The sequence below is a fragment of the Corythoichthys intestinalis genome, unplaced genomic scaffold (assembly GCF_030265065.1).
Source record: "Corythoichthys intestinalis isolate RoL2023-P3 unplaced genomic scaffold, ASM3026506v1 HiC_scaffold_23, whole genome shotgun sequence".
Lineage (NCBI taxonomy): Eukaryota > Metazoa > Chordata > Actinopteri > Syngnathiformes > Syngnathidae > Corythoichthys > Corythoichthys intestinalis.
The window spans coordinates 1,320,342-1,341,070 of NW_026651592.1; the positions used below are offsets into that span (position 1 = coordinate 1,320,342).

General features: G+C 39.9%; 1 protein-coding gene across 1 annotated transcript; it reads left to right on the forward strand.

Moving 5' to 3' along the window:
* The first annotated feature begins 677 nt into the window (after positions 1-677).
* On the forward strand, positions 678-20,729 carry LOC130911253 (short transient receptor potential channel 6-like). The gene is made up of 12 exons (XM_057829100.1): positions 678-720; positions 3,478-4,237; positions 10,737-10,901; positions 12,091-12,255; positions 12,369-12,585; positions 15,044-15,271; positions 15,378-15,642; positions 15,760-15,955; positions 16,014-16,223; positions 16,298-16,354; positions 20,430-20,505; positions 20,581-20,729. The coding sequence occupies exons 2-12, from the start codon at positions 3,506-3,508 to the stop codon at positions 20,727-20,729; spliced, it is 2,460 nt and encodes an 819-aa protein (XP_057685083.1). The 5' UTR covers positions 678-720; positions 3,478-3,505.

Genomic DNA, 20,729 nt, shown 5'->3' on the forward strand with positions numbered 1-20,729 from the left:
TATTAACTTATTGGCTACCATTGATGGCGATAGATGTCAAAACTTCATGTCAAGGGACAACATTTGTTACAAAAATGTAATTGTACATAACTGTTTGAATTGATTTTTGGTTGCCTACATTTTTGGAAGGAAGTAGCTAGATTTTTTTTTTGTTCCTAATTAGATGAGAATAGGGGTGGGATTCAATAAGTTTTCTTCTTCCCACTCCTTTTCAGGCATGTAGTTGATGTTGTTATGTTACTTAGTTTTGCTCCTCTTTTTGTTATATGTTTATTTGAGCTGTATATACTTGCTGTCTTGACAAGGAAAGTCATGGCCGGAAATAAACAAGTGAATGAATGAATGAATGAAAATGTTTTTAATAAAGCACATTTTCCTTTTAATAACTACTATAACACATATTATGTGAATACTATACACGTAACTGTAACTGTGTAAGTATGGTACCTCCATAATTAAATCTCAACACCCTCTCATTTCAAAAGATTGCGCTCAGTGGGATGACACCGGCTGCACATAGCACATCCCAAGTGTGACCTCACACAAAAATGCGGTGTGGTTGGTGACCACAACCTCTTGGTCGGTTAAACAGTCCCTGGCAGGCAAATGAGAATGACAGGATTCAGTTTCAAAAGAGCTACCGTAATTATTTCTAATTGAATTCAACTCCATTGTGAAGGGACTGATGGAGAATTGAAGGACAGATTTGACTTGATTGAGGTGAGTGAATAAATAGAGTAGGATAATTTTTTTGTTTGTTTGTTTTTTTGTTTTTGTATTACCACCAAGATGCGCCGGCTAATTAATTTCTGCTTGCTTTTGTATGAGTATAAAATGAGACAACGCAGTCTTAAATCTAGTGCATCTCTACTAAAGGAATCAGATTTGTATTAATAAAAGGTAAATATTTTCTCAAAATGTAAAAATGTCCTCAAAGTTTAATTGGGTTTTAATATTGGCAGAGTACAGCACTGTCAACAACCACGATAATTGCTTTGATTAATACGTCTTTGACATGAACATTATCAATCAAAAGTCGGCATCTTTCTTGGCGTGCACACCTGTACCTAATTTTGTGATTTGTGAGTGCACATCCGCTATGTCAATTGGCCATGAGTTAATCCTTCCCAACAATGCTTACAATTAGATGAAAGGGGAAGTCTCGCTCGATCATCATAAACTGCAATTACAAGCTGCGCATTATTCAAATGCAATCACCGATTAGAAAAATTAGATTTACTCCAGGCTGTGATTCACTTTTACACATGGCCCCCACCGAACATTATGTGCTGATCTTGAGGGACTCTTGCATGCAAAGAAAGCAAATGTAGCTCTTACACTAAATGTATAAAAGGCTGTGTGACACGCGACGGGTGTCCTTGCAAGGTGCAACCTCCTTCGACACTGTTCGAGGGCGTCAGTCAGGAAGGCAGATGATCAGTCTGTTGGTGGTGTCCTTCGTGGGGAGACAGTAATAATCACTTATCGAAAGCTCTCTGCAGGACATATGGACAGTTGTTTAGATGAAAATGAATGAGACCATAGGACTATATACACAGGGGTGAAAGTGGGCCAGAACGGTCAGGAAAGCAGTTCCGGTATAAGATTCAGGGCCAGAACGCAGTTTCGGTATAAGATTCAGGGTCGGAATGCTGTTCCGGTACACGGTGCTTTGATTCCGAAAATATGACAACTGTCAAAACGCTATGTAAAAGAAAAACATTTTTTTTGAATACTAAGCTGCCACACATGCATTTCATCTCCAAGAAGAAAACAATCTACCAACATTAGATTTACATACACAAGTGTTATCATCAAGTATAATAAAGTGCTTGTGTAGTGTAATCCGTTTCCACTAATATTTATTATTTATTTTATTCCACGGACGGCATGGAGGTTTCTCCAGGAAGCCGCGCTGGATGAATGTGTGTATGTGTGGAGACGTTGGAGACATATAATATAAATGCCAGAAGTGATCATGAGTAGTTTGAAATGTCTACATGTCACTCCAAGAGTCACAGCTAAGGTAGATAAACAGAAGCATTTACTAAAACCAAGCATTTTTCTACTACATTACTTTATTCTTGTTCAAAAATGATTTGGTTGGACGGTTATGTTTAAAACTGATCATAATTATGACATTTGAAGTGCATAAAACCCATTTATTTATATACATTTTTAAAATCACTTTGGTGGAAAAAGTGAGAAAAAAAACATGTTTTATATGTATCTCTTTCCAATACTAAATCTGAATAAATACATTGAGCACAAAAAACACACACAAAAATGGGGTGGGGGGGATGCGCTACTTCGCGGTTTTTCACTTATCGCGGCGGGTTCTGGTCCCCATTAACGGCAAAAAACGAGGGATCACTGTACACTGTGGTGATGGTGAGTCATCCAAAGTCTTTCCAAACAGCTATTCAAGTCATCTAGTGAAAATTTCTTTAAAAATATATGTATATATATATATTTTTTTAATATCGCAATATAATATCGCAATATATCGCAAACCCCCCAAAAAATCGCAACAATAGTTTTTTCCAATATCGTTCAGGCCTATTACACGCAATGACATTTTCGGACACCAGAGATGTTCTTTTTCATATATTTACCTTTTTAAACATTTTTTCCCAATTTTTCTTTGTTTGGATCGATTATTTATTATCTAACATGTCGGAAAAAATGCGACAGAAACAAAAAAAATACAATCAAGCGATAGTTATGAGATAAATATCTGTGACTTTTTTACTGATGCCATTTTTTTCATTGTAACGTAATTTGTTTAAAAGTTTACAAATGCGAGTGAATAATTATTTAAAGTCGCTTTAAAAAAAAAAAAAATAGATGTCAATTAATGATTCTAAGCTAAAAATGATAGACATTTTGAATAATAGATATGTTTAATTACCTTTGTTTTATGGCTGGGTTGAAACAAAAGCGGTTGCGCGACGTCTGTAAATGGGGGTTTTCAGGGTAAAAAGGGCAAATTAAAAATAGTTTGGGGGCTTCATGCGCCATGAATCTGCTATGACAGCATATAGACTTATTGTTCTAGCAAACACAACAGTTGTTTTGGCTTATAATACAGCAGTTTCTTTTAAACAGGAGGGCAAGAGCAGAAACTGCTTTTTTAGTCTTGTCTGTGTTTTTCCGCAATATACAACAGAATCTCATAGAAAAAAAATATTTGAGTTGAGTTCCCAATTAATCATTGGCTGCCATTGACGGTGATAGACAAACCAAATCTGCTCCAAAAATGAATTCTTTTTACCTTGACCAAGGCAACTAAGGCATATCACCATTTCCAACACTATGGAAACATATCAACAATCTTACTACTGTTCCTACAGCTTTATTGTTATTTCATGAATTAACTCGTTGGCCGGTTAAAATTGATTTGATGTCTGTCACTGTCAATGGCACTAAGAAACATATTTAATTGCACAAATTGAGTCAACCTTACGTTCTTCTCAGATGCCAGGTGCCACAGCAAATGTGACAAATGTCAACCAGTCTCTCGAGACCAGCCTTACAAGGCACTGCCTCCCTCTTTCACGCCTATTCTTGCTCCAGTCTCTCCCTGACTGACGAAGCTTTCCTAGAGGCTGTTATGAGCAGTGACGTTCCCAAGGTGCGGCGCCTGCTAGACAACCTGCTGGACCTCAATGTCAATAGTGTCAACTTCATGGGCCAAACAGCTCTGCAGTTGGCAGTGTCCAATGAGAATTTGGAGATCACCAAGTTGCTTCTGGAGCGGAAAGAACTGACCAGGGTGGGCGACGCATTGCTCCTAGCCATTCGTAAAGGTTACGTACGCATCGTGGAAGCCATTTTGAGCCACCAGGCTTTTACGGATGTTCGGAGGTTGTCATCTTGTCCAAGTCAAGTGGACATACATCGAGACCTATTTGCTTACGATGAGAATGGCAGCCTTTTCTCTAATGACATTACACCCATCATTCTGGCTTCACAGCTCCACAACTATGAGATATTGCAACTGCTCCTCGCCAAGGGGGCCCGTATCCAGCAACCCCACGACTACTTCTGCCAGTGCAGTACTTGTACCCAGCAGCAGACTGAGGACTCCTTCAGACACGCGCAGTTCCGCATCGATGCCTACAAAGGTCTTGCCAGTCCGGCCTATCTGTCGCTTTCAAATGAAGATCCAGTAATGACGGCACTAGAGTTGAGCAATGACCTGGCAGTCTTGGCCAGCACTGAGAAAGAGTTCAAGGTAAATTAAAGATTTTTGAAAGGGCAGGAGCTTATTCTTCAAGGACTTGCCTTTGGACACTTGGCTTCAGGACGGGAGTGTTTGAGACCCTGCAGACAGTTATTCAGTGCAATTTCTTTTTAAAGTGACCCTCTACCTTAAATATATGTAGGCTCTAATAAACCACAATTGTTCTCTTGTACTAAAATATGTTGCTAGAAACACATAAAATGTTAAATCAATGGCAATATTTTATGATATTTACTACATATTTTGACCGTTAGTTGGCGCCATGGTTTGCTGGCTCGCAGTGATGACGTCATTGGAATAATTTCCAAATGTGTAGCGTGTTCAACAATTGCTTATTGTTGCCTAAACTCACAAAGTAAAATGCCACGATGTGCTGCTTGTGAATTTCCAGTCAAATGGAAACAAGGGGAGTGAAGTGAGTGGTCAAGGTGGAATTATTATTTTATTATTATTATTATTATTATTTATTATTATTATTTTTAGTGAATAAATGTGCATAAGTGGAAGCTTCTCCCCCTTTTTGGTCCCTGTATGCACGTACCCTACCCACCACGCGTTACAACTAGCGCCCGAACATTTTTCCTGGATCCTCAGTCATGTAAGGGATCTGTCTATTTTCTGGATCCGACGGTCCCACCGCGTCTGCAATTTTGGTTTCGGATATGTCTATTTTTTTTATTCGTCGGTCCCACAGCGGCTTTTCGGATCAGTCTATTTTGTGGAATCGATGGCTTGATCGCGGCTGCAACATTGCCATGAGATCGGTCTAATTCCTGGATCTTCGAGTGAGTAAAAACACGGATTTGGATTACTATTGCTATCTTTTTTGTTGACTATTGTCCGTGGGAGTTTTCCCCAAATCATACCAAATAATCAAAGCACTATTGCACGCTACAGTGACGACAGTGACTCTGACATGGACCTTACAACAATGTTGGAGTTCGTCAGGGAACGCGTGTTGGCGTACTGCTGAGCTCCCGAGTGAAGAGTGGTCAAGGTGGAAATATTTTTTGTGAATGAATGTGCATAGGTGGAAGCATATCCCCTTTTTGGTACTTTTATACACGTATCCTACCTACCACGCGTTACAATGTGCAAGACATGGATTACACAAGGTGTGCTCTTTGGCCTGTACTGTATGTAAAGCACACGACAGCTCTGGATACTAACAATCTACATAATTATGTTGGGATAAGTTTGAAAACGCAATATGCTTACCTTGAATATCTGCTAATAAAACCGTAGTTCCCAACAGCATACACTCTCGCTCCCAGCCGGAGTTCCCAACAGCATACGCTCTCTCGCTCTGTTGTCATTGAGACGTTTGCCCAACTTTTGTCTTATCAGGTATTTGCTGTACGCATTTTTCCCTGAAGCTCGTCTTGTGAACGACCGACAGTGCTGTCCTGCTCCTCACTTTTCAGATCTGGTCCAAATAGGAAGGGTAGAACCGACGACATGTTGGGAAAGCTAACGAGTGACACACTGGAATTTCGGCAACGGGCCCGGTGACGTCACGCACTGCGACGTAACAAGAATGGCGACCTATCACTTAAAATAATTTTACAAACTTTATTAAAACAAAAACATTAAGAGGGATTTTAATATCAAATTATTATAACTCATACTAACATTTATCTTTTAAGAATTACTTGTCTTAAAAATAGAGGATCCCTTTAAATAATGATTATCATGCTTGTTTGAATTGGCATGCTGTGCTTATGGAATGTCTGAGCAGAAGGGATTCTGAAATATCCAAATCTTAGTATTTAGGGGCCTTCAAACATAGTGCAGTCCACAAGCCAAGTCCTTACAGTCCCTGACAAAGTCTTGTCGCTTATGCATTTTGTTGAAACAATTGCTAATAACCTGACTTTTAATTATTCAATTGGTTTCAGAAATGACTGATATGAAAGCTAAGACCCTACCAAAGGATGTTGAATGTACAAAAATATATTTGTTTCACTGAAACAAGATTTATCATTTAATGAAGACATAAAGGTCAAATTTTGGCAAGACAAAATTTTTGTCGCCTACGGAAATTAGTGTGAAAATTGAACAAAAAAATGTACTTTAAATACAAAAATATGTCACATAACATAAGCGAACTAAGTAGTGGTGCTGTGAGATCCATATTTAATATTTTGTATGGCTTCCTTGGGCTTCGGCAAGGATTCATACAATTTATTGATGAAGTCATCAGGAACATCAAAGAAAGCAGTCTTGCAAGCCTCTCAGAGTTCATCAACATTCTTGGGTTTCTTCTTCCATGCTTCCTCTTTCATCCCACCCCAGACATGCTCAATGATGTGCATGTTTGGTGCCTGGGCTGGCCAGTCCTGGAGGATCTGGATCTTCTTTGCCTTGAGGAACTTTGAGGTAGAGATTGAAGTATACGATGGAGCACCATCCTGCTGCAGAATTTGTCCCTTTTTATGGTTAGAAATGTAAGAGGCAGCTAAGATTTGTTGATATTTTAGACTAGTTATGTTGCCTTCAACCCCGCAGATCTCTCGCACATCCCCATACTAGATGTAACCCCAGACCATGATTTTGCCACCACCAAACTACACAGTTTTCTTAGTAAATCTCGGATCCATGCGGGCTCCAGTAGGTCTCCTGCAATATTTGCGGCGACTGTGGTGTAATTCAATGGAAGATTCATCTGAAAAATCCACCTTTTGCCACTTTTCTAGTGTCCATCCTTTTGACAGGCTGTGGGCCTTGGCAAATGCCACACGTTTTTTTAATTGTCTACACCGTGAGAGATATGGGGGATGGAAGGCAACATAAATAGTCTGAAATATCAACAAATCTTAGCTGCATCTTACGTTCCTAACCATAAAAAGGGACAAATTCTGCAGCAGGATGGTGCTCCATCGCATACTTCAATCTCTACCTCAAAGTTCCTCAAGGCATAGAAGATCAAGATCCTCCAGGACTGGCCAGCCCAGTCACCAGACATGAAAATCATTGAGCATGTCTGGGGTACACTGTAAATTCTAACAAGTTAAGTTTACTTAAATAAATTGAGGAAACCGATTACCTTGGGAAAAGTAAGTAAACAAACTTATTGTGTTAAGTAGTGTGGAATTATCAAATTTAAGTGAGTGGTACTTTTTTTTTTTAAGTTGTGAGAACTTAATGTATCTTAGTAAAGTTAAATTCATATCAAGTTGTTACAACGCAATTACTTTGAGTCGAATGAACTTTAATATATTGTGCCAAATCAAGTGGGCTTTACTTGAAATTTGTATTACTTTACTTGAGGTATCTTAGTGTAATCCACTTCAATAAAGTTGACAGAAACTCAATTAAGATAAATAACAATAACTTAATATACTATGCCGAAGTAAGTGGGCAGTACTTAAATTGTCTGCCCATTCATTTTCAATGGCAAAAAAACAAATGTCCCCAAATCAACAGGAAATTACCAAATATCAATAGGACACGCCCCTTAAATGTCCCAAAATAACCAGGTCACGCCCCCCAAATGACCTGATATGACCAGTACACGCCACCCAAATGTCCCCATATGACCTGATATTACTGGGACATGTCCCCCCAATCAACAGGAAGTGACCTGATAGGACCAGGACATGTCCCCCAAATGTCCCCAAATCAACAGGAAGTGACCTAATATGACCATGACATGTCCCAGAAATGACCCCAAATCAGCAGGAGCTGGCCAGAAATGGTCTCTGAAATGTCCATACACCAATGTGGGCGAGGTTAAGATCTTCATCTTGACACAGCAAAGTCCAGAAAAATTTCTACCGAAATTGCCGAATCTATAACATACCTAGTTTCGCCAACTTTAAAATAAGAATTCACAAAATGGCATTATGAACATGTTTTATTTTTGTGTTTTTTTTTTACTTCAGTATTTCCAAACAATATGACAACACAGCAACAAACAGACTTCGCAACAAAAAGGCTTGGCAACATTTAGTCTGTAAAAATAAAAATACAAACTGATAAATAAAAACTAACATTCAGAACACATCGTTTCCCATTACACATATTCCTTGCTACAACATCTACGGCCTAGAGCTGCAAGCTGCAAACACTAGGCCTAGACCAAAAGTGCATTCTTTAACGTTTGCAGTTTTGGGCTTAGCTTTTGGTGTCCCATGTTCAACAAAACCTTCTCAAAGAACTCAAACATGTTTTTCATAGTTTTGGGGTATTCAAAATGCAGTGCAAAAATTAAAGCAAAAACCAGACAAATTGCTTTCGACATTGTTGGGAACCTCATTCATAACAAGGTTCCCTTCAAGGATGATCACATTGCTGCATCGCGTTAGTGGCATGTCCTCCGGTATGACTTGCAGAACCCCAACAGGAACTTGGACAAAGTCATCGGAAGAGTCTGAATCCTGCATTTAAAATAAAAACACAAATAAATTCTATTAAGATGGTAAGATAGCACACACACATTATAGTGTGTTCACTTTGCTTATTGAAGTGCCTGCACAAAATCACAGAGAACAAACCAAAACTCTGTAATACAGTCTTAGAGACCTCTTTAGATTACGAGCAGGTGGAAATGGCTGCATTTCATCACTAAATATGCACAAAAAGATTTTTGAAAAAAAAAACACATGTGGGACATCAAATTTGTAACTCCCAAATGATTCAGAATACGTCACTTTTTGTGACATCCCCACTTAAATTGGAAAAAGTATTTTTTTTCCTTTGCATTTGGCACCTTATTTTTGAAGTAAAAACATTTAACTCACTCATATCACTTTTTTATCATTTGACACCTTATTTTTTAAAGTAAAACACATCATTTTACTCACCCATATAACTTTTTTCGCATTTGGTGCACTTCAAAAGATATCGTGTCAGACGATATCCCAATTTTAACAACTTTTTGGACGTGTACTGATTCAGAGAAAAGGCGCTTACAAATGTAACATAACTGACGTTACACACGTTTACATCCCAGCACTAGCATGATTTCACGGAGCCCCCCCCCCCCCCCCCCTCCAAACACGCACGCGCGAACACCCCCGCACCCCCACGTCCACACACACTTCTCACCCGACATTACAGCTTGTTACACTGAGCTAACCAGTTAACTCAGAAGCATCACGCAAACAGCTAACAGACAGGACCAGCCGGCGGACACATGTTAGCACGGCACGTAGCTCACGGCTACACCGACTGGTCTTTGAACCCGCAGGCAGACACACACATGCGAACATGCCAACACGAAGTCTAAGAGTGGACTTCCTTCCAACAATTCTCATTTTAAACATTAAATGATATTGAAAAGGTTAGAAACAAAAGCTTGAAGCGGGATGCTTTGCTAAAGAGTCTTTATTGCTCAAGTGCTGTGTCCAGCTATGTAACTCTCGTGCATGCTCTCTGTCCCTGATGAGCCGGAACGCGCGCGGCTCTTTATAAGGTCCGTCACGTGACTGTGACGCAGCCGGTAACGCGCTCGGCCAAACAGACAAGTACGGTGGGTGAATTATGTCCAACAAAGGGTCACCACAAGCTTTACTTACCCAAACCAAGCCAAGGGAACATTCAGTTGGCGTAATGGTTCTGTTCTGACCGCTTTCTCGAATTTTCCTCCCGAGGTAGATTCGCGCCACCCGGAAATGGACATGCGCACCACAGGTGCGCAGCTCTCATACCACAAACCATGCTACTCACTTAGTAGATTCAAGTTCATACAACTTAATAAAACAAGTAAGCAGGTAAAAAGTGCAGACAACTCAATATGAGAAAGTAAACTTTAAAAACTAGTATGAATTAAGTGATATGAACTATTTAATCTTGAGTCAGGACAATTTTTGCATTTACAGTGTAGGATGAAAGAGGAAGCATGGAAGACGAAACCCAAGAATGTTGATGAACTCTGGGAGGCATGCAAGACTGTTTTCTTTGATGTTCCTGATGACTTCATCAATAAATTGTATGAATCCTTTCCAAACCGCATGGATGCAATCCTTCAAGCCCATGGAAATCATACAAAATATTAAATTTAGATCTCACAGCACCACTACTTAGTTCGCTTATGTTATGTAACATATTTTTGTATTTGAAGTACATTTTTTGTTCAATTTTCACACTACTTTCTGTAGGTGACAAAACTTTTGTCTTGCCAAAATTTGACCTTTATGTCTTCATTAAAGGATGTGAAACAAATATATTTTTCTACATTCAACATCATTTGGGAGGGTCTTAGCTTTCATATGAGCCATTTCTGAAACCAATTGAATAATTAAAAGTCAGGTTATTAGCAATTGTTTCTACAAAATGGATAAGCGACAAGACTTTTGTCAGGGATTGTAGAGGTGGTCCACCAATAACCAGAATCCTTACTCTAAACCACTTCCAAGGATCTTGAAATCAGTCCACTGGTTTAAAAGTGCATGGTCATTATGGAACCATTAAAACATTGACTTGCTTTGAAAATTTCAATATGAAACCAATGCCTCATGCTAACCTGTATTTCATCCTTCCGCACTAGAATGACTATAAGAAATTGTCCATGCAATGCAAAGACTTCATGGTGGGCCTACTGGACATGTGTCAGAACACAGAAGAAGTAGAGGCAATTTTGCATGGTGACTCAATGGAGAGCATGCAAAACCTTGCCAGGTTAAAACTTGCCATCAAGTATGAAGTTAAGAAGGTGAGTCGTTAACAAAAACTCTCTTCTAGATTGTATACCAGTGGTTCTTAACTTTGCTAAAGGTGCCAAACCACAGAAGTTTCACATGTGCATTCACCAAAGACTCCAGACATTGATAATAAAGCCTTTTTTTTTTCCAAATTCAAAACTGATACATTTAAAATACTAGGGCTGTCAAAATTATCGCGTTAACGGGCGGTAATTAATTTTTAAAATTAATCACGTTAAAATATTTGATGCAATTAACGCACATGCCCCGCTCAAACAGATTAAAATGACAGCAGTGTAAAGTCCGCTTGTTTTTTGGTGTTTGGCGCCCTCTGCTGGCGTTTGGGATTTTATGCGTTTCAGCACAATGAGTGAGCATGGTGTAATTATTGACATCAACAATGGCGAGCTACTAGTTTATTTTTTGGATTGAAAATTTTACACATTTTAATAAAATGAAAACATTAAGAGGGGTTTTAATATAACATTTCTATAACTTGCACTAACATTTATCTTTTAAGAACTACAAGTCTTTCTATCCATGGATCACTTTAAGATAATGTTAATAATGTTAATGCCATCTTGTTGATTTATTGTTTAATAAACAAATACAGTACTTATGTACCGTATAGTGAATGTATATATCCGTCTTGTGTCTTATCTTTCCATTCCAACAATAATTTACAGAAAAATATGGCATATTTTATAGATGGTTTGAATTGTGATTAATTACGATTAATTAATTTTTAAGCTGTAATTAACTCGATTAAAAGTTGTAATCGTTTGACAGCCCTAACTAGTAAACTAATATCTAGGCAAAATCCTGTTCAGATTCTTCATACTTTGAAATCATGATTTTAAACAGGCCAAAATTTCAGTACACACTTGCTGTAGGTCTGTTGCACTTTCTCATACCCAGTACGAGTCAACCTTCCACTAAGCAAACTAGTTTCTTCTCCGGTCAGATAGAGAACTGGCAGTTGAAAGAAATAGAATAAAGCCTATGAATTTGGGGGAAAACAGTTCAGAAACCTAGTCTAAAACATCACTTTGTCTAGATTTAGTCAGTGTATGAAAATAGAGCCCTACGAGTGTTAACTTTCCCCGAACCCCTTAAACTTACTCAATGAAACCCTGGGATTCGATTGAACCCAGGCCAAGAACCACTGCTCTATACACTGTTGTAATACATGTCTGCCAGTTTGTAGCCCACCCCAACTGCCAGCAACAGCTGCTCTCCAACTGGTACCAGGATGTGTATGGACTTCGTCAGCGGACCACACTGTTTAAGATCCTCCTTGTACTTGGGGTCGCGGTGGGCCTGCCTGTTTTGGCTTTTGTGTCCTGGATTGCACCCTCCTGTAAGGTTAGGATGGACCCAGAAAATGAATCTTGGTCAGGAAAGATCTAATTTGGAGTCCAACAGTTAGCTCTGCATTTTACGTATCTACCTATGTATTTTCCCTATCTACCAATCAGCTAGGGAAGCTGATGTCCAGACCGTTTCTAAAGTTTGTGGCTCATGCTGCCTCATTTGTGACGTTCCTGTGTTTGCTGGTCCTAAATGCTGCTGATCGCTTCAACGGACCGCCGTTTCTGGCCAACATAACAGTCCACGATAGGTCCTTGCAGCTCTTTCGCATGAAAATAACTCCCTTTACCTGGATGGAGATTCTGATCATGTCTTGGATTCTAGGTTAGGTTTAAGCTTATCAACCTACAGTGGGGCAAAAGGATATTTAGTCAACCACCAATTGTGTAAGTTCTCCTACTTGAAAAGATTAGAGAGGCCTGTAATTGTCAACAAGGGTAGACCTCAACCATAAGAGACAGAATGTGGAAACATAAAACAGAAAATCAAATTGTGTGACTTTTTAAGAATTTATTTCCAAATTAGAGTGGAAAATAAGTATTTGGTCACCTACGAACAAGCAAGATTTCTGGCTGTCAAAGAGGTCTAACTTCTTGGTCACCTACGAACAAGCAAGATTTCTGGCTGTCAAAGAGGTCTAACTTCTTCTAATGAGGTCTAACGAGGCTACACTCATTACCTGTATTAATGGCACCTGTTTTAACTCATCATCGGTATAAAAGACACCTGTCCACAACCTCAGTCAGTCACACTCCACTATGGCCAAGACCAAAGAGCATTCGAAGGACACCAGACACAAAATTGTAGACCTGCACCAGGCTGGGAAGACTGAATCTGCAATAGGTAAAACGCTTGGTGTAAAGCAGGGGTGTCCAAACTTTTTGCAAAGGGGGCCAAATTTGGTGTGGTAAAATTGTGGGGGGCCGACCTTGGCTGACGTCCTTTACGTAGAACAATATATTTAAGCAAATTTTAGCAAGCCATTCCCTGTGTCACATTTGCTTTATTATTTTTTAAAATGAATAATTTCAACAATCTCGCAACTAGCCTTTGTAGCGTACTCTTTCGACTCTCGAGCTCTTGTAAAATACTGCAGCTGTAAAATTAAACTAGCTTCAAGTTGCTTCAATTTCTGGCTACGTATCTTCCCTGTAATCTTGTCATATATGTCAGCGTGTCTTGTTTGGTAATATCGCCTCATATTGAACTGTTTAAAAACAGCGACTGTCTTTTTGCAAATGAGGCAGACACGGTTGTTGCGTATTTTAGTGAAGAAATAGTCCAATTTCCACCTATCCTTGAAGCGTCGGCCGTCGCATTCAACTTTCTTTTTATTGTTGATTGTCACCATTTTAGAAAATTGGGAGCATAGGGTCACATAGGGTAATGTTGCTTAGAGTGCTGCTGCCTTTTAGTGGGTAAATGAGGAGCAGCATTTAGTGTGTAAGCTACTTCATATGCTGGTAGCAGTACTGCTGACCAATTTATTAAGTCTGTGTGCGGGCCAGACGTTATTGATTTTATGATAGAGGCTGGGGGCCGGATGAAATTTGACCAAGGGCCGCATTTGGCCCCCGGGCCGGACTTTGGACATGTCTGGTGTAAAGAAATCAACTGTGGGAGCAATTATTAGAAAATGAAGACATACAAGACCACTTATAAGCTCCCTCGATCTGGGGCTCCATGCATGATCTCATCCTGTGGCGTCAAAATGATAACAAGAACGGTGAGCAAAAATCCCAGGACCACACGGGGGGACCTAGTGAATGACCATCAGAGAGCTGGGACCACAGTAACAAAGGCTACTATCAGTAACACAATGCATCGCCAGGGACTCAAATCCTGCACTGCCAGACGTGTCCCCCGCTGAAGAAAGTACACGTCCAGGCCTGTCTGCGGTTCGCTAGAGAGCATTTGGATGATCCAGAAGAGGACTGGGAGAATGTGTTATGGTCAGATGAAACCAAAATAGAACCTTTTAGTAGAAACACAGGTTTCTCGTATTGGAGGAGAAAAAATACTGAATTGCATCCGAAGAACACCATACCCACTGTGAAGCATGGGGGTGGAAACATCATGCTTTGGGGCTGTTTTTCTGCAAAGGGACCAGAACGACTGATCTGTGTAAAGGAAAGAATGAATGGGGCCATGTATCGAGAGATTTTGAGTGAAAATCTCCTTCCATCAGCAAGGGCATTGACGATGAGACGTGGCTGGGTCTTTCGGCATTACAATGATCCCAAACACACAGTCAGGGCAACAAAGGAGTGGCTTCGTAAGAAGCATTTCAAGTTCCTGGAGTGGCCTAGCCAGTCTCCAGATCTCAACCCCTGTGAAAATCTGTGGAGGGAGTTAAAAGTCTGTGTTGCCCAATGAAAGCCCCAAAACATCACTGCTCTAGATGAGTTCTGCATGGAGGAATGGGCCAAAATACCAGCAACGGTGTGTGAAAAGCTTGTGAAGAGTTACAGAAAACGTTTGGCCTCCGTTATTGCCAACAAAGGGTACATAACAAAGTATTGAGATGAACCTTTGGTATTGACCAAATACTTATTTTCCACCATGATTTGCAAATAAATTCTTTAACAATCAAACAATTTTATTTTCTGTTTTTTTTCCACATTCTGTCTCTCATGGTTGAGGTTTACCCATGTTGACAATTACAGGCCTCTCTAATATTTTCAAGTGGGAGAACTTGCACAATTAGTGGTTGACTAAATACTTATTTGCCCCACCGTATTTACCGATCTTGTCATGTGGTTATGTTTTTCTGCGTCTCTAGGTAAAATTTGGGAAGAATGCAAAAACATTTGGCTGCAGGACATTGGAGAATATGTTTCAGAACCGTGGAACTTACTGGATTTCAACATTTTAGCCATATTCATTAGCTCATTCAGTGCACGGATGATGGCCTTTTGGCATGTGTATGCCGCTCAGCGTTATGTGGACGAGCACCACGTCGACCTTTCCAACACCTCTCTACCTTCAGACGTTAAGTATTTTCAGCTCGGTAAGTCGCCGAGGTGATGTCATTTTATTATCTCTATGGTGTATTTAGTTTAATAATTTGTCGGGTTCCGTATGTTTCACTGCATGAGTGTATCGCTGATTTCCAGCTCGAGTCAAGTGGCTACCGTCAGATCCGCAGCTCATTTCCGAGGGCCTGTACGCCATCGCGGTGGTGTTGAGTTTCTGTCGGGTCGCCTACATCCTGCCCGCCAACGAGAGTTTCGGCCCATTGCAGATCTCTCTCGGCAGGGCGGTGAAGGATATCTTCAAGTTCCTGGTGATTTTCATCACAGTCTTCGTGGCGTTCATGGTGGGGATGTTCAACTTGTATTCAGACTATCTCGGGGCCAAGCACAACGATGCCTTTACCACGTGAGTCGCACTTTTAGTGTGCTTTGACCATTTACTTCTTTGTCAAATGATTTCTGTAAAACTAAACAGTCATTTGTCAAGTAATGTATTGTTACCTAATAGATATGTTCGCCACAGGCTAGAGGAAAGCTTCAAAACACTCTTCTGGGCCATTTTTGGTCTGTCGGAAGTGAAGTCGGTGGTGATTGACATTGACCACAAATTCATCGAAAACATCGGCTACATCTTATATGGTGTCTACAATGTCATCATGGTGGTTGTCTTGCTCAACATGCTCATCGCCATGTTCAATAGCTCCTTTCAGGAAATCGAGGTATGCTTTGTTGCCAAAATTTTGGAGGCATTCGCAACTGGCACTGTGTCTTGTGCAGGGTGAGGCTGACGTGGAGTGGAAGTTTGCTCGGGCCAAACTGTGGTTCTCATACTTTGAGAAGAGCAGTTCGCTGCCCGTGCCCTTCAACTTGCTCCCAAGTCTTGGCCCGATTGCTTCACTTCTGCAGGGACTAAAAAGATCTCTGTGGAAAGCAGCTCAAGGCAAAGTCAGTGAAACTACACTGGGTGACGAAATGGAACGAAACAAGGTGGAAGAACAAAAATTAGTCTTTCAAAGTTCGTTTTACCTCATGTTTTCTTCTTTTGCTGATTCTGGTTTTAGTTACGTCAAAAAGAAGACTCTGGGATGGACGCATCTGCTTTTCCAACACCTTATCAAGTAAACAATCTATCTGTTTCGTATTTACCTGCCTGCTTGCCTAATTTGTTCTTTCGATGTTTGATATGTGGAAAATCAATAGATGGGACACAGTTTCCCATATGTTTGTATGGGAAACTGTCTGTTTGTTTTTTACGGGTTGCCTGTATTTGTAGTTTAGAAATACAGGTAGTGCCCGAGTTATGACGTACTCGACTTACATGATATCGACTTTACGACGCCTCAGTCTTGTCCGCCATTTTGTCTCCAGTTTTTTTTATTTTTTTATATTAATCACACAAATAGCACCTAATTCTACCTCACAGTGTCTTGTTTTTCTTACTTTACTTTATTAACATGACTTGTTACTTCACTTAATGTGAAGTTGTTCAGCTTGACAGACAGCAAACACAGCAATTGCGCTATTTGAAGCTTTTTACTTCTTTCCCTTTTGACAATTTGTAAAGCTGAAACACAAATGTACACGTCTGTTCAGCATCTATTGCACTTTCATATGACAGTTGTTTTGGAAGGTGCACTTCTTTCCTGGACTTGGTTGGCTTGGACTTGGTGCTGATGTGGATGAGTTTGCTGTAAAAGATGGTCCAGGATGTACAGAGGTAGAAGGAAAAATATTTCAGAAGAGCATCTACAAAGAGAAGAAAGTGGATTGTTACATTACAGTATATTACTCAAATAGCTGCTGATTGTGAAACCAGCATGACATAACCATAATAGCGCCTAAATTCTTGAAGCCTACTGTACCTGTCTATTGGATCCGATCACTATCTTTGATGGGCGTAGTTGAAAGAAAATAAATTCTTGAAGCACTGCAACTACACAGGACTATCCAATAATAATGAATTAAATAATATATGATAGCAAAAAAAAATAATAATAAATTGAATATGTTTTTACATGAACGTGATCGCCATTTTAATGAATTAATGACGCGAAAACAAATGTTTGCATTTGAATCCACTTTTAGTCCCCCATATCACAGAACTTTGAAATTATTAATTGCATATTTAATGGTGTATCTATTTAATTAACCTTGGCACTTTTAGGCAAGGCAAATTTATTTGAAAAGCACAATTTAACACAAGGTATAAGTGGTTCACATCACATGAAAGTAAGCAAGACAATTTTAGTCCCCCATAGACTTTCCAAATTTCTCAAAAATTGGAGGGGGAGTAAATTTAACTGAAACTAATCAACAGCTGGCTGAATACTGAAAATATTTCTAAAACAACAGCCTGGCTAATGATACAGTATAATTTTGCTTTAGCACTAAGTCATATAAACTCTATGTAAATAACCGCTAGCTTGCAGTTGCGCTAAGTCTACGTGCTTATGCTGTTGAAAAAAAATCACAACAAACCTCTGTTTTTCTTCACGTTTATGGTCTCTTCTTTCTTTTTCTTCTGACCCAGAGGGCTTTTGTCTTTTCATGAAGTTGACTTGTCACCGTAACGTCGCTCAATTGTGGAGGCTAAAAATAGCACCTTCAGGTAGCTCGCTCGTCTGCTGGGTGGTGAGGGAGACTAGGGTCTGAGGTGAAATTATCGCATCACAGGAAAAAGTGAAACGGGCAGAAGGCACACTAGAAAAATGATTTCATTATTATTTAAAGACTTATTATGAATGGTTTTGTTGTTCTTTTGTTTTATTGTTTTAATTTTTTGAATACTGCTATCATTAATATTATTTGAATATTTTTCTTGACGCCCTTAAGACGCTGCTCCACCCTTCGGCAGTTGCCTAAATCGCCTTATGGACGGCACGGGTCCCGGGGTGTCCAGCTGTCTATTGTCAAAGCAAGGTTGTTCGTGCCAGCCATATCGACAACAATATACAGTGGGGCAAATAAGTATTTAGTCAACCAATAATTGTGCAAGTTCTCCCACTTGAAAAGATTAGAGACGCCTGTAATTGTCAACATGGGTAAACCTCAACCATGAGAGACACAATGTGGAAAAAAAATTAGAAAATCACAATGTTTGATTTTTAAAGAATTTATTTGCAAATCATGGTGGAAAATAAGTATTTGGTCAATACCAAAAGTTCATCTCAATACTGTTATGTACCCTTTGTTGGCAATAACGGAGGCCAAACGTTTTCTGCAACTCTTCACAAGCTTTTCACACACTGTTTCTGGTATTTTGACCCATTCCTCCATGCAGATCTCCTCTAGAGCAGTGATGTTTTGGGGCTGTCGTTGGGCAACACGGACTTCCAACTCCTTCCACAGATTTTCTATGGGGTTGAGATCTGGAGAGAGGCTAAGCCACTCCAGGACCTTGAAATGCTTCTTACGAAGCCACTCCTTTGTTGCCTTGGCTGTGTGTTTGGGATCATTGTCATGCTGAAAGACCCAGCCACGTCTCATCTTCAATGCCCTTTCTGATGGAAGGAGATTTTCACTCAAAATCTCTCGATACATGGCCCCATTCATTCTTTCCTTTACACAGATCAGTCATCCTGATCCCTTTGCAGAAAAAAAGCCCCAAAGCATGATGTTTCAACCCCCATGCGTCACAGTGGGTATGGTGTTCTTCGGATGCAATTCAGTATTTTTTCTCCTCCAAACAAGAAAACCTGTGTTTCTACCAGAGTTATATTTTGGTTTCATCTGACCATAAGACATTCTCCTAGTCCTCTTCTGGATCATCCAAATGCTCTCTAGCAAACCGCAGACGGGCCTGGACGTGTACAGTGCAGGATTTGAGTCCCTGGCGGCGCATTGTGTTACTGATAGTAGCCTTTGTTACTGTGGTCCCAGCTCTCTGTAGGTCATTCACTAGGCCCCCCCGTGTGGTTCTGGGATTTTTGCTCACCGTTCTTGTTATCATTTTGACGCCACGGGGTGAGATCTTGCATGGAGCTCCAGATTAAGGGAGATTATCAGTGGTCTTGTATGTCTTCCATTTTCTAATAATTGCTCCCAGAGTTGATTTCTTTACTCCAAGCGTTTTACCTATTGAAGATTCAGTCTTCCCAGCCTGGTGCAGGTCTACAATTTTGTCTCTGGTGTCCTTCGACAGCTCTTTGGTCTTGGCCGTAGTGGAGTTTGGAGTGTGACTGACTGAGATTTTGGACAGGTGTCTTTTATACCGATAATGAGTTAAAACAGGTGCCATTAATACAGGTAATGAGTGGAGCCTCGTTAGACCTCGTTAGAAGAAGTTAGACCTATTTGACAGCCAGAAATCTTGCTTGTTTGTAGGTCACCAAATACTTATTTTCCACTCTTGTTTGGAAATAAATTCTTTAAAAATCAAACAATGTGATTTTCTGTTTTTCTATTTCCCACTTTCTGTCTCTCATGGTTGAGGTTTACCCATGTTGACATTTATAGGCCTCTCTAATATTTTCAAGTGGGAGAACTTGCACAATTAGTAGTTGACCAAATACTTATTTGCCCCACTGTATTTGCGGACTTTGTTGCACGTATCCGTAAAGACAGTCTTTGTTAAATATGTACGAGTGGGGATAGCATATCAGCTCACCCAAAATGCTGCCAAACAACGGTTCAGTACGACGTTGAAGCCGGCAAGCTTCCTTTTTCTGTCTTTCTTCATGAGCAATGATTCTCATGTGCCACACTTCCCACTTTGTTTTTTCAAGGCAAAGCTGCGCCGGACATTTTAGCGAGAGAGACTACAAAAATAAATTCGGAAAATACATTTTGGGAGCTTTTCATTTGGATCGAATGTTCTTGCGTATTGAATCGAAGAGGGAGTATCGAACGGTTCAATATAAAACCGAGTATTGTTGCATCCTTCATGGCATAATTTACTATTTCCCCTAGATTTTAATCTGAAAAAAAAAAAGAATTTTAAATGAGGATTTACAGGAAAAAAAATGTTATATTAAGTGTGCATCTAACTAACTCTCTTACTATGTTGCAGTACTTTCCTATTGCAAATTCATGTACTTTTATTTGAAAAAGCCTGATAACATTTTCTAACATGCCCAGAAAGACACATTTTGGTTATTTCCAAGGCTTGTATTTACTGTTTTCCCTCGAACACCATGACATTATTGGTCACAAGCGTGTCATTTTAAATTACCAACCTTTATTTCCAATTTCCAGAAGATCATGACCCGCCTTGTCAGGAGATACATCCTGAAAGCACAGCGGGACAAAGAAAACGACGAGGTGAATGAAGGTGAATGGCTCACACATATGCAGACGAAGATACAGTACACACCATGTTCTGGGTACAAAACATACTGTCCTGCAGGTGAACTGAATGAGATCAAGAGGGACATCTCCAGCCTGCGTTACGAGCTGCTGGGGATAAACAAACGTGAAGTGAAGAACCTGGCTGAGCTCGTGAGGCGATTGAGTCAAGTGACACAACAACAACATGAGAAGTCAACAGGGTTTTGA